The sequence below is a fragment of the Indicator indicator genome, chromosome 1 (genome assembly GCF_027791375.1).
Source record: "Indicator indicator isolate 239-I01 chromosome 1, UM_Iind_1.1, whole genome shotgun sequence".
NCBI lineage: Eukaryota > Metazoa > Chordata > Aves > Piciformes > Indicatoridae > Indicator > Indicator indicator.
In genome coordinates, this window is record NC_072010.1 from 31,821,257 (window position 1) to 31,834,419 (window position 13,163).

The following is a 13,163-nucleotide window of genomic DNA, read 5'->3' on the forward strand; positions in this document are numbered from 1 at the left end:
GATTTTTCTTTTTTCTTTTTCTTTTCCATTTAGTTCAGCAAAATTCTCATTATATGGTCAATAATAAACAAAACAACCTTGCCCTGAATGGCTGCTTTCTTGGAAATAATTGGTATCTTTTCTGTGAGAGAATTGTGAATTCCTGTAAATCATCTATATGGGGAGAAATAAGCAATCATCTAGGTGAGGGCTTAGGTCACCTGAGGTCAGCTCACGGCAAGGGTCATTGCCACAGGGAATAGTTTATCTTGATGGTCTTTCACGCATTTTTGCTAAAAAGGTAGTTGTCTTGAGTGTTTGAGCTTTAGTTGAAGGTATCTTAGAGTATGGTCAGAAAACTGATCACACTGGCAGTTTTGGAATAACAACTTCCTGACATTCTTACATGTGTTGTCTTCGATATGAGGTGCTTAAACTTGAGGGATTGTATTGATAAGCACAATTACTAAATGCTTTCTCTAAAGAATCCTGAAGACGTTTGACCACGCCTGTTTCTTCTGCAGGAAGCGTCACAGAAATGAAAGCAGTCCGAGTCCTCGTCAGTCACCCAAGCGTCGCCGTGAGCACTCTCCTGATAGTGATGCTTACAACAGTGGAGAAGATAAAAGTAAGGAGTAATGGGCTGTCTGTGTAGGTGGATCAGAAACACAGGGAAAGTTTAAATGTCGTCTTCCCCTTATTTTTGAGCAACAATATTTTTCATAATCTCTATGTTCACCTTTTATCTTAATTTTGTCACTGTGTGTTACATCTGCCAGGTGATAGTGACTTCTGCATCTGTTGTTTAAGATACATGTTTACCAAAATGGTAATTGTGTGTTGCTGCTGCAGGAGCACAAGAAAAAAACGCTTAAGAAATGTAACTGAAATAATGGATTGTATGTTTTAATTGACACTTTTTGGCATGCATAAGATACCAGATGATCATTCGTTCTTCTTCCTGAACAATACCATTAGATCTTTTTTCCCATTTTGTAGATGACAAGCACAGACTTCTGAGCCAGGTCGTGCGGCCACAGGAATCCCGGTCACTGAGCCCCTCTCATGTTACAGAAGAGCGACAGAGTCGCTGGAAAGAAGAAGAGCGAAAATCGGACAGAAAGGAGAGCTCCCGACGTTACGAAGAAGCAGAGTTCAAAGAGAGGATTTCTTCAGCAGATAAGCAAAGAGACCAAACAGATGCTTCAGAAGGTTCGCGATCCAGGGTTCAGGAAAGTATTGGACACCGTCCCTCTGAAGAAAGAGATGCTTCTGATAGGATTCATGATGACAGCAAGAAGAAGTCTAAGGTACAGAAAAAGGCCACAAAGAAGAAAAAAGATGATGACAGTGGGGTGGAAAGGTATGCTAATGAATCGATGACTGAGGAAAGTCAGGTCTTTTCACCCAAGAAGGGTCAAAAAAAGAAAAATGTAGAGAAAAAGCGGAAGAGATCCAGGGGTGATTCTGAAGTTTCTGATGAAGAAATTGTTCCACATCATAAAAAGAAGAAAGGTCCGAGAACCCCTCCTGTAACAAAAGAGGAATTGGTTGAAGCACCTCCTGAGAAAGCGGTGGCAGAAGTTCCCCAAAAAAGAGAAGATACAACATTTAGTGACTGGTCAGATGAAGATGTTCCTGAACGTGGTGATGTTGTTGTTCCAGAAAGAACCACTGAGGATTCCCATAGGAAAAGTCACAGGACAAGGGGAGAAAAAGTGGAAACCCCTCATGTTACTATAGAAGATGGACCACACCGTAAACCTGTGGATCAGAAGCGTAGTAGCAGCCTTGGTAGCAATCGGAGCCATGCTTCAAGTAGACTTAGATCCCCTTCCAATGAGTCAGCTCATCGCAGTGGAGATGACCAGACTGGGCGGAGGAGGATCCTGCACAGTAGCTCTCGAGACAGAGATAGGGACAGGGAGAGAGAGAAGAAAAGCTTGGAAATCACTGGGGAACGGAAGTCCAGGATTGATCAACTGAAACGAGGGGAACCCAGTCGCAGCACTTCTTCAGGTAATAAGATACGTTTTAGTGAGACTGACCTATGATTCTCTATGAAAATACAAACATATGAATCCGAAGTCATTCTCACCTGGCTGTACATTCTTTTCATTTGTAATTGGCATGAAAAGAAAGGGAGGTGCCTCCTGCTATTCAGTGTAAAACTAGAGTGAACTGAAATTCCTGCAGGTAGTTGCCATATTTGAAAAGCAGATCCTCAGCAGGCAGGATTACCACTTTGTTTACACCAAAACATTTAGTCAGATTCAGTTCATGCTGTCTTGGAAATAAAGTCATTTGGAGGACAAAAATAAACTTCTAGAAAGGGAAAATGCTTGTGCTAACAGAACATTGAGGAAGTTTTGTCATCTAAATAATGTTCTTAACTTTATTATGAACACTGATTTTGATACCAATATTCTGAAATCCATGCAAAATGAAAATGTCTCTTTGGGAGAGAGATGCATTATCTCAGGAGCTGTTTTCAGTGAGGTGAATCTGTCATGGTTCCCACTAGGCATACTTCTAGTGCATATGGAAACTTTGCAAATCAAAATAGTCACAACTGACTTACTTTGTGTAGTTCCTGGTTTAACAGCAACAACAACAAAAAAGGGTAAAATGTTTTGTAATTTAAATGGCATCTGTAGGAAAATATCTTCCTTGTATAGCAGTTGGGTTCTCTGTTCTCCTCATGTTTACATGCCTGAAATTATTTTTCTGAATTTATGATTTGCTGGCCAAGCCATTCCTAGCTGTTAGAAGACATGTTTTCAAAACTTTGAGGTGATTCCTGGTATTGGATTTTTTTTGGTTTTGTTTTCTTTTTCCCTGTCCTAAATTTCTGAGTTAAAATGATGTATCTTCAATTTGCCTTCTGTCTTAGTAGAAAGTAGCCATTGAAAAATCTTTTTTGGGGGGAGTGGAAAAAATTCCTTATGTTTTTCAGGGAGATTGAATCTATAGGCAATGTGAAGTCATTATCAATTAAAAGACGATGCTTTTCAAAAGTGTGTTTTCATACCTGAATCTTTAAAATGCCTTGGTCTAGTCAAATGGGTTTACATTTACATGCTGTAGTCATGCATATATTTAAAATGTTTTATTCAGATCGTCAAGATTCAAGAAGCCACAGTTCAAGAAGAAGTTCTCCTGAATCAGATCGTCAGGTCCATTCCAGATCTGGGTCCTTTGATAGCAGGGAAAGGCTTCAAGAGCGAGATCGACATGAACATGATCGAGAAAGAGAGAGAGACAGGAGAGAGGGAAGACAGAGAGACTGGGACCGAGATGTTGACAAAGACTGGCCAAGGAGCAGGGAACGAGAGAGACTCCGAGAACGAGAGAGGGAGAGGGAGAAAAGACGGGAGCTGGACAGAGAGAGAGACAGACAGCTACCTGATACAGCTGAAAGAGAGAGAGACAGAACTCTTGATATTTCCTCTCAGAAAGAATCAACAAAACACAGTGAAACAAAACTGGACAGAGATCATGAAAAGGAATTTGATGGTGTTTCTAGGGATTCAGCAGCTTCAGAGAAGGAAAGGACGGACAAAGATTTAGGACCTCTACAAGGTTTTGAAGATGGAAATGAAGCTGAAAAAGTGGAGAGTTTAGAAGGTGAGATATTCTGGGCAAGAACCTGGACTGACAGATACTTTATTCTTTCTCTTTTATCATAGTGCTGAACTCAGGTATATTAGAACAATTTTCTATTGAAAGGCTTATAGGCTTCAATTTCTCTACTGTGGAAGCAGACATAGTAAGAGAAATCTGATGAGCATCTTTGTGAATCATGTAGTGTTATTTGTTAATTTCTAAAGAAGTCTTGAGGCAAAGAAGCATAAATGATCTGAGGCATAATTTCACCAAGGTGTACCTTTTCTGAATAGGCAGTTTGCTAAAGAAGAACACCAGCATTTGCTTACCTTGTTCTATCATTGTAAGATCTATTTCTTCATTTTCAAGTGACAGGTAATGAGTGGAAAGAAAAATTAGTGTTGACTTGGACTGTTCTTTGGGGTTTTATTTTTTCTACAGAGCCCAATTACCACAGAGGTGATTGTCTGATTTGTTAGGTGAAACATATGTATGGCTTGGCACAACAGTCCAAAACTTACTTTCCTCAGGCAGTCTTATTAAATGTAGCTTCAATTTGCTTACCCTAATGGTACTAGGGAAAACATGTTTAGGATTAATAAATAAAGTATGGGGTAAATGCTGACAAACTCTCTTGAGATCTCACATTAGATGGCTTGAGCTTTGCATAGATGGGGAGTTTGGGAAGGACTTATATCAACAATGCAAGCAAGAGTCTGAATTTAGAGTAACTGTTATATTACAGTTATGTTCAGTAAGTTGGGGTTTTCCTGATGATTGCAGGAGAGGATTGTTGAGAGGAAAAAAGGCATTGTAGCGTTTGGAATTTTTGGATGTTTGGGATAGTAAGGCCTGCAGTAGCAGAAAGAGAAACTAATTAAGCTTTTGTAGTTTTATGTAAGATAACAAGGCATTGTCTCATCATATATGCATTGTTAGTAAGAATTATCTGTAGTGTTCATTGTAAATTTGGGCAATTAAATCAAATGTCTGGAGAGCATGATGAAGCATATTTATTACTTATATCTCCTACACAATTACTTGCAACGCGGTCATGAGGATTGACTGATGTAATTGAAAAAAATTCCATTTAGGAAGATTATCAGTGGAGTGGAAGCATTTGCCAGGAGTTGGAGTGAGCATAGGAAAGTCTCCTCTGTCTTGCTGTAATGGGCAGAATTCAGTGATTTTTGAGGTAGAAGAAAAAATGATGGAATAGATCTGAGAGTACAGTGTGTTCACTTCAGAAAAGAGTTGGTGAAAGGCTATTCCTAGGTACCTTATCTGTTTCCAAGAGGGGACCTGTAACTGAACAGACTCTGAATGTTGAATGTGTTCATAAGTTTAGCCTTTCAGCAGATTTCTTGTGTTTTAATGTGTATTCTTTTGTGTGTTTTTCAAAAGTTGTGTTCTAAATTCTCTGAAAATTACTGCATGTAGGAAGTTACAGTATATTTAGGATATTTCTTTTAAATAAATGCTTTGTGAAGTAGATGGCATTCCATTTTATGAAAGAATACTGTATAGAAAATCATGAACATGCTATATAAAGTATAGCATACTTTGTCTTTCATTACAGTTGTTTACATTGCTTCTTTTAGCTGTGTCATGGTTTCAATGCAAAATTAATATAAATATGCATTTTATTAATACAAAAGTAATTTTTGCAAAATGCAATGAAGGTAGTGATAACATAACCTAGAAATTATCAAAGTTTGCTTTGAAATTCAGAATTGAGAAAGTTTAATCATCTGTTGAGAACTGTGTGTTATTATTTTTGATTGCTTCATACAGTAATTTTTTCAATGATTGATCTGAACTGTCCAAGCACGTAGTTCTGGTGAGCTAATGTATCTGGTAGATTGGTATCGAGGCAAAGGATGGATCCTACAGGTAGTGAATATTTAAAATCATAGGACACAAAATTCAATCTACTACAGGTTTCCTTACTTTCCTTCTAAAATCGGAAAAACTTTTTATAAAAACTAAATAGAATTTCCACATCTGGTGAAATTAGGGAGGTATCTGGTATTTACTTGAACAAATTACTGTAGTATAGTCTAACACTGTGAGGTCACAGTCACTAAAGTACTACAGTATCTTGAACCTTAATGTGTTTATATTGGAGCAGGCTTAAATAATACTCAAGATGCTTTATGCTTCCTCCAAAGCACTGCCAGGAGGTCTAAGTGATTAATTTACACTCTGCTAGCATGTCTTTCACTTGCCTTTTCCATACTGATTTTTAGGTTAGTTGAGGAGACAGTTTCCCTTCTGGCTCAGGGATCTGGAAGATAACCCACAGGGGAGATCCCTTGTAAATTCTGTCTGGTTTCTATGGCAAAACTCATTCCAAGTATCATGCTGGAGAACCCTAAGAGAGTCTGAGTTTTGATCAGTAGGATTTCTGAATGCTTGAATGAGATCTTAATAGTCTCAGAGGTGAGAGAAGACCTTCACATGTTCCTTTCATGAACCACAAGATGCAACCTTAGGGTATCTTGTATTTACATGTTTTAAGGAACATATTTACACATACAGCACAGGTATTTGTATAGGCATATAGTGTCTAGATGGATGGAAGTGTAAGGGCAACTGAAGAAGTTTGTCATAGCTTTCTAAAAGCTCTTCTTGTGACTTCCACAGAGTCTATAACTGAATATTGCTTCTTTCAGGATATCTTGCACTTTTCTGTATTTTGGAAATTTACTTCTTTCTCTCATAGAGCCTTTGGACTGAATCCCAAGATTGGGTTCATGTGCAAAACCATCTTAAAGACTTTGTTCTGCTAACTTATTAACTACATATCAGATAATCTACATATGTTTCTTGTGGATATGGCTTTCTATGTGCAGTTCAACCAGTACTGCACCCAAAAAAGAGTCCAAGAGGTGTAAAATTAAAACTGCAGCATTGTGTATGGGAGAAATAATGTCTTTGTTTCCAAGAGTCAGTACCTGTTTTCAGATTGAATATACTTGTCCACAAAGATTAACAGTTTTTTTTTGCTGAACCTCTTTGTTTTCAAGCTGCTTAAAGCATGTTTAGAAAACAAGATTGATTGCTTTAAAGCTACAGTATGTATCTGTCTCTGCAGGAGGAGAAGATGAAGCAAAGGTTGATGATGTACAGTCACTGGGATCTGGTGCTGGAGAATACGAGCCAATCAGTGATGATGAACTGGATGAGATTCTGGCAGGTGATGCTGAAAAACGTGAAGATCAACAGGAGGATGAGAAGATGCCTGGTAAAAGTATAACAAACCACCTTTATTATTACTTACATTAAAGTTTAGATCAGTTTGCCCATAATACTGTTGTGATGTTGACAATATTTCTGAATTACGAATGCAGTTTGCTCTTCAGTATTTCTTGTTCTGTAATAGTCAGCTAAGCTTGAGAAGTACAGAAGTAAGAGTACTAGGAGCTGTATTGTGAAGTAATATTTGTCTTGTTTTATATAGTTAGGAAGAGTAAGCTTTTTGGTTTTTTAACTTGTTTTCCTTTAACCTGTTTGGTTTTGCTCTTTTTTTTGGAACTGGTATTTTTACAAACAGATGTTTTTTATCTGTGCTTGAATGCTTCACAGATGCCCTAGGAAGCATGGACTCTTCTACTCATCATTAAGTTCAGTTGGGTCATCTGCACTGTATGATCAGTATTCGTATTTTCTGTGAAACACACTAGACACACAATTGTGTGGGTTTTTTCAGTAAACAGTGTATATCTCCTTCGAAAAAAAAATCCAACATCCAGAGTGGAAACACCAGTGTTTCAAGCATTTAATTTGGAACTGTCAAAACATATTTAGTTGTACTGCTGCTTTTATGAGTGTGTGATATGTCCAAATCTGCTGGCTAAGCAGGGTCCAAGCTACCTTTCTCAAAGGGGTTGCAATAAAAACGAAGCAGAGTATTAGGAGTTTTGGGATTTTTCTAAACTCAAGAGGGATTATATTTGCATGCACCTTTTTTCCACCAGTCTGAGTGAGTTTTGGCATTCTTACCCAAAGTGTCCACGAATCTGGTTTTGAGAGCTGCAGAACACTGGTCATGTAATATGTGCTGGTTTTAGGAGACAGGGATGTACAGAGCATTTGAAATAAATCAGTCATGGTACAGGATGACTATGATTCTCTGTCAATGTTTTTACAGATCCTGTGGATGTTATAGATGTAGATTGGTCCAGTCTTATGCCAAAGCAGCCAAAAGAACCACGTGAACCTGGAGCTGCGCTCTTAAAATTCACACCAGGCGCTGTTATGTTGAGAGCTGGCATTTCCAAGCGGTTGGCGGGACCAGAACTCTTCACCAAAATTAAAGAGACTTGCCAGAGAGTTTTAGAAAAGCCTAAAGGTAATTTCCTCCAGGGATTAAACTGTCTTTTGTGAGATTCCTCATGAAAATATGCATTATTTCATTATTTCAGGTTTCAAGACCATAGAAAGTGTATAATGAATGTTATGTGAAAGTTACAGGAATGTAATACAGCTGCATGTCAATCAAATTAGTGTTTTAATTCCAGCAGTGGTGAGGAGGTCTTGAATAACAGGCTAAACAAAATTCTTTATCCTATTGTAATCTTCTTTTTGTGAGACTATTTGTGCATTCCTAGCCTTAAATGTGTCAGCCGTTTTTTGGAGTGCAGAATATCTTCTACATTGAATTATTGTGGAAAAGAATGAATGTTTCTTATTTCCTCTGAAGGTCCTTTTATTTTCCCTTTGAGGATCCTCTACAGAATGCACAGATAGGAGTTCTCGAGTCAGAATGAAGGAGCTAAGTGAAATTGGTATATCATGGATGTGCTAGAAGTGGGAAATTAAATAATACAGAGATGTGGCATTTGGACAAAGTGTGTGCATAAGACGTGTGTGATAGATGAGATGGGCATGAACTCTACCACTGCTGTTTACTCCATTCTGCAGTGTAAGCAGGACTTTTGCATGAGAGAAAATACTGATTTTTTTTTTTTTTTTGGTCTCTTTGGTGTCCCAGAAGCCAGTTAAGCTGCTTGGAACAACTTGCATGGTAGTAGTGTTTTTTTTTTTAGGACTTTCAAACATTTGTTCTCTCCAATATATCTATGCAAGTTATTGCAGAATCTAAATGTGAGCGAATTACAGCTTATAAATAATAGTATCTGCATAGCTCCTGTTTTTAGGGAATAGCAGATGTTTCTGATTAATTTATTACTCTGTAAATTCTAGCTCTTAATTTCAAACAGTATTTTTAAATTCTTTGTAATATTATTCTTTATGCAGTTGTCTTGTTAAGCTTGCAGTCTTAGGTAAGTGGAAAGGGGAAAAAAACAAACTAAACTTGCTTCTCCCAGCTCTGTTAATCTCCATGAAAGTCACTGCTTGAGCCATTTAAATTGTGTAGCTATTAATCGTGGGCTCTTGCTACTGCTTCTGCTTTTTAAAAAGCCAAATTAAATGCAAATATTTGTAATGCATCATAGATAGTATAATTTGAGGTGTGTACTCCATACTGGTAAGCATTGTAAATGTCTCACTACAATATTTGCAGCTCTTCCTATGCAGTATTAGCTTTCCTCTAAGTTAAAATAAATCGCAACTCTTACACTTGTATTTATATAACCTGTGTAATTTATACACTATCGAGTCTTCCTAAGTTTGCAAATTGTCTGATACTGTAAAGATATCAACAGTCTCTCTTCAGGTACGCTTTATTTTGCTGTATACCTCAACACCTCTTAGCAGGGATTCCTTGCAACAGGAACTGCAGGCCAGAATCACTCCACCTGGCTACTTTAAATGATACTCAAAATAAACTCATCAGTTCTCAGTGATAATAGGAAGCTCTCCAGCACTGCCTCTGGGCTCTCTTAAGTCTGCTGAGATTCAGTAGAACTTTGCCTTGGAGAGGGTAGGGAATTGAAGTGCTTTGGTATGTACAATCTCATGCACCAAAGTTTCTACATGTGGGACTGCCAGTAGTCTTTCAAGTGTATGTGTTTCCTCTGTAATCTGCTAGGTGCAGGTTTCTTGTATAGTGATTACACAACCACAGCACATATGTTCTAAAGGCAGGCACAAGTGTGGTGCCCTGAAAAGTGAACCTATTTAAGCTAGATACTCAGTGTGAACTGCAGTGAAAATGTGTTTTCACTTCAGACTTCTTTGTGGTGATGTAACTTGTTTCCATGTTTATTCCTGAGTTCGGTGTTCCCTTTTTATCTTATATTGTGGATGAAACGTTTCTGGTAATACTTTTGAAATGCAGAAAGAAGGGAACTCATAGCTCATTTCAGGGATCAATTCTTTAGTTATTATTTTTCTTTGGAAACAAAAGTCTGTAATATGTGATGGAATTGAGATTTGCAGCTGACTTGCCCTCTAACTATTGCATGCAGTTGTTTCTTCTAAGGATATGTATGTGCTTACTTGCCAGATATGCTAAGCATCTGGCACTTCAGCAGACTCCGCAAGCTGTTAGTGTTACCTTTGAAGAGGCCTTTTTGTGCCTTGTCACTCGTGCTGTCGATTGTCCACTGAGGTTGTTTGATGACTTCAGTGCAGTTTTTTTCAACCTGCCCTTGATTTGGAGTAATATATTTCTTTCTTTTTACCTTGTTTGAAATCTTATCTTACTCAGCTTCATCCTGTTCTTTGTGCATGCTTCCAAAGTGCTGTAGCAGTCTTTGCTTCTAGCAGCAATATTTTTCACAGGTTTGCTGATGTCTCCAGTGAGGTGTTAGATTCTGTACTAAGTACCCAATGTTTTACTTTATAGAGGCAGCAGGATTTGACTTCGTTACATACTTTACCATTTCATTTTTTTAATTATATCATAATCTTCCTCTTTATTGTAAAAGGGTTTTAAATCGATGACCCACATGTGGCCCAGCCATGTGCATTCTTTGTCTATATCTGCATTTCACGGAAATAGACTTCTAGAACAAGACTCATCTCGAGATCCATTTTTTTGTGAAAGTGGTTAAAATATTCTAGCTGCACACTGTTTCTTCTGTTAAATGTATTAAAGGACCATTCCTGTCACTTTGAGCACTATTAACAAGGGCATTGGATGAGCTGGTAGGAGGATGTAGTTCATTAGCTTCTATTTACTTACTTTCCAGTTGCATCCACCATGGATAAAAGATTGTTGTATTTCACGTTTCTACATAGCCACACAAACCCTGGCTTGACTCTGATACAATTGTCTGCTGTCTTGCAGAGAAGTAAAACTTAGACCACTTTCTGATTACTGCTAGTAGTAAACACCTTTTGTCACACGTCTGACCATAAATGACACCCCCTCTTCTGTTCCAGAGCTGAAGCTAGATACAAGGGATTTCAGATTACTCTACGTTGCTGTTCAAAGATACCAAACATGTATGTTGATCTCTTCAAATATCAATTCTTTCTAGATGCAGAAAACCTTTTTGAACATGAGCTGGGGGCCTTGAACATGGCTGCACTTGTACGAAAAGAGGAGAGAGCTGGCCTTCTCAGTAACTTGGGCCCTTGCTGTAAAGCACTGTGCTTTCGAAGGGATTCTGCAATTCGTAAGCAGCTAATGAAGAATGAAAAGGCAAGTGGGTTGTTTACAGTGCTGGGTCAAAATGTGGAAACATGGGGTCCACTGTGCAAAGCATTTTTGTAGGGAGATAATTCCTGTGGTGCGTGTTCTGAAGTAGACCTAGTCCTTGAAATAATGGAGAACAGACATCAGTGTGCCCAGGTGTGACATCTTGGCTCCTATCAAGAATTAGGGCCAGCAGGTCTAAGGATGTCATTGTTCCCCTCTACTTGGCGCTGGTGAGGCCACACCCAAATACTGTGTTTGGTTTTGGGCCCCTCACTACACTGAGGTCTGGAGCATGTTCAGAGAAGAGCAACTAAGCTGGTGAAGGACTTTGAACACAAGTCTTCTGAGAAATGGCTGAGGGAACTCGGATGGTTCAGTCCAGAGATAAGGAGGCTGAGGCTCCCCTCATCACTATCTACAAATACCTTAAAAGGAGGTTGGAGCAAGATGGGGGTCAGACTATTTTCACAGCAGCTGGCAGGACAAGAGTAAACTTGTACAAGAGGGAGGCTCAGGTTGGATATTAGGGAAAAAAAATCACAGAAGAGGGTTATCAGGCATTGGAATGGGCTGCTCAGGGAAGTGGTGGAGTCACCATCCCTGGAGGTATTTAAAAGACTTAGATGTGGTGCTTAGGGTCATGGCTTAGTGGTAGTAGCTTAGCAATAGTGTAGAGATTGTGAGCTGTTGGACTTGATGATCTCAAAGGTCTCTTCCAACCTCAGCAGTTCTATGCCTCTATTTAAGGGTGTTTATTTTTTTTCCTCAGGATGAGAGAGGAATTTAAGATCGAGTCTGTTTCTTCTTTGGGGGTTTAAATTCTGGCGATGTGTTCTCTAAATACAGAAAAATGTGTAATAAATATAATTGGTTAAAACGCAGTGTCAAAGACAGTTGTTGAGTAATTAGCCTGCTTGAGATTCCATGTACTTTTATAAGAGTTATTAAGATTTTGTTCTTCCAGGTTAAAATTGAAAGAAAAAATACTTTAGCCGTTTTTTTGCAGTGCAGTAGGTTTTACGATCTTGCATGCTAATAGAAAAATCATTAATTCTCAGAGTCCTTTCCAGTGTGAATATGTATGATAAAACTTCTAATTATTGAGAGTGCTTGAGGTTAATTTCTCAGCTTGCATGTTAAAAGCTACTGTCTTCTGTTCTTTCTTTTTTTTCTTTTTCATTTTTAATTTCAATAGGGTGCAACAAAACAAACTTACACAAATTCCGGAGCAATGGATAGTGACTTGTTACGACTGAGTCTGCGGTTATTCAAACGAAAGACTGTGTGCCAAGTTCCTGGGCAGGAAAAGACAGAGGATAATAAAATTCCACAACCAGCTATCCAGCAGGAAGTGTGTGTGTCTTAAGCAAATGACCATGGTGGCACTTTCCAGTTGATTTCCCACTACTGATGTTGGTACTGATGTTTAGAACTGGTTGGTTTGACAGCAGCTCTAGAAGATGGAAGAAAATACTCCATTTGTCCACAGATAATTACTTGTTTTGGATGTGAATAAAAGGGGTAAAACAAAGACTTCTGTGTGAAGTTCTCTGCAAGTTTTATAATATTGAATCTTACACTGTAACATAAACCTGTTTTATGGTGCATCAAGTGTGATAATGTGAAGATGTCTGGTTTTAGCAGTTTATAACACCAGCTCATATTAAACTGAAGAAAGCTATCTGCGTGTCTTTTTCCTCATTGTGAATGGGTTTTTCTGCTACCACCCTCGTACTTCCCCAGGGTTCCTGCATCAGGAATTTCTTAAAGAGCTTGCTTCCTGGGAGTCAGCGTACCTTCACTTTCCAGATCCTTTTCTTAGTGCAGTGGCTTCTGTTGGTGATCTGGATTTGGACAAAACTAGCTCTTTTCCATCTTTAGCAGAGGTTTCTTCTGATAATTTCTGGACACAACAATCTAATCCAGTCGCTTAAGACTCCCCTTCATGTTGATGAAAAGTAGTAAAAAAATGCCAGGAAGTGATTTATGACCAGTTTCAGATGCCTATATTTATGAGGCTAAC

The 13,163-nt window shown here is 38.4% G+C and overlaps 1 protein-coding gene across 1 annotated transcript in view; it reads left to right on the plus strand.

Moving 5' to 3' along the window:
- The window catches only part of ZC3H13 (zinc finger CCCH-type containing 13), a 48,552-nt gene extending 35,744 nt beyond the window's left edge, over window positions 1–12,808 (plus strand). Inside the window, exons 12-18 of the mRNA XM_054400340.1 lie at window positions 504–607; window positions 979–1,998; window positions 3,097–3,606; window positions 6,686–6,832; window positions 7,739–7,939; window positions 10,980–11,143; window positions 12,336–12,808. Coding sequence (XP_054256315.1) covers window positions 504–607; window positions 979–1,998; window positions 3,097–3,606; window positions 6,686–6,832; window positions 7,739–7,939; window positions 10,980–11,143; window positions 12,336–12,506 — 2,317 coding nt within the window. The 3' untranslated portion in view covers window positions 12,507–12,808. The remainder of the gene's footprint in view (window positions 1–503; window positions 608–978; window positions 1,999–3,096; window positions 3,607–6,685; window positions 6,833–7,738; window positions 7,940–10,979; window positions 11,144–12,335) is intronic.
- Window positions 12,809–13,163: the final 355 nt, after the last annotated feature.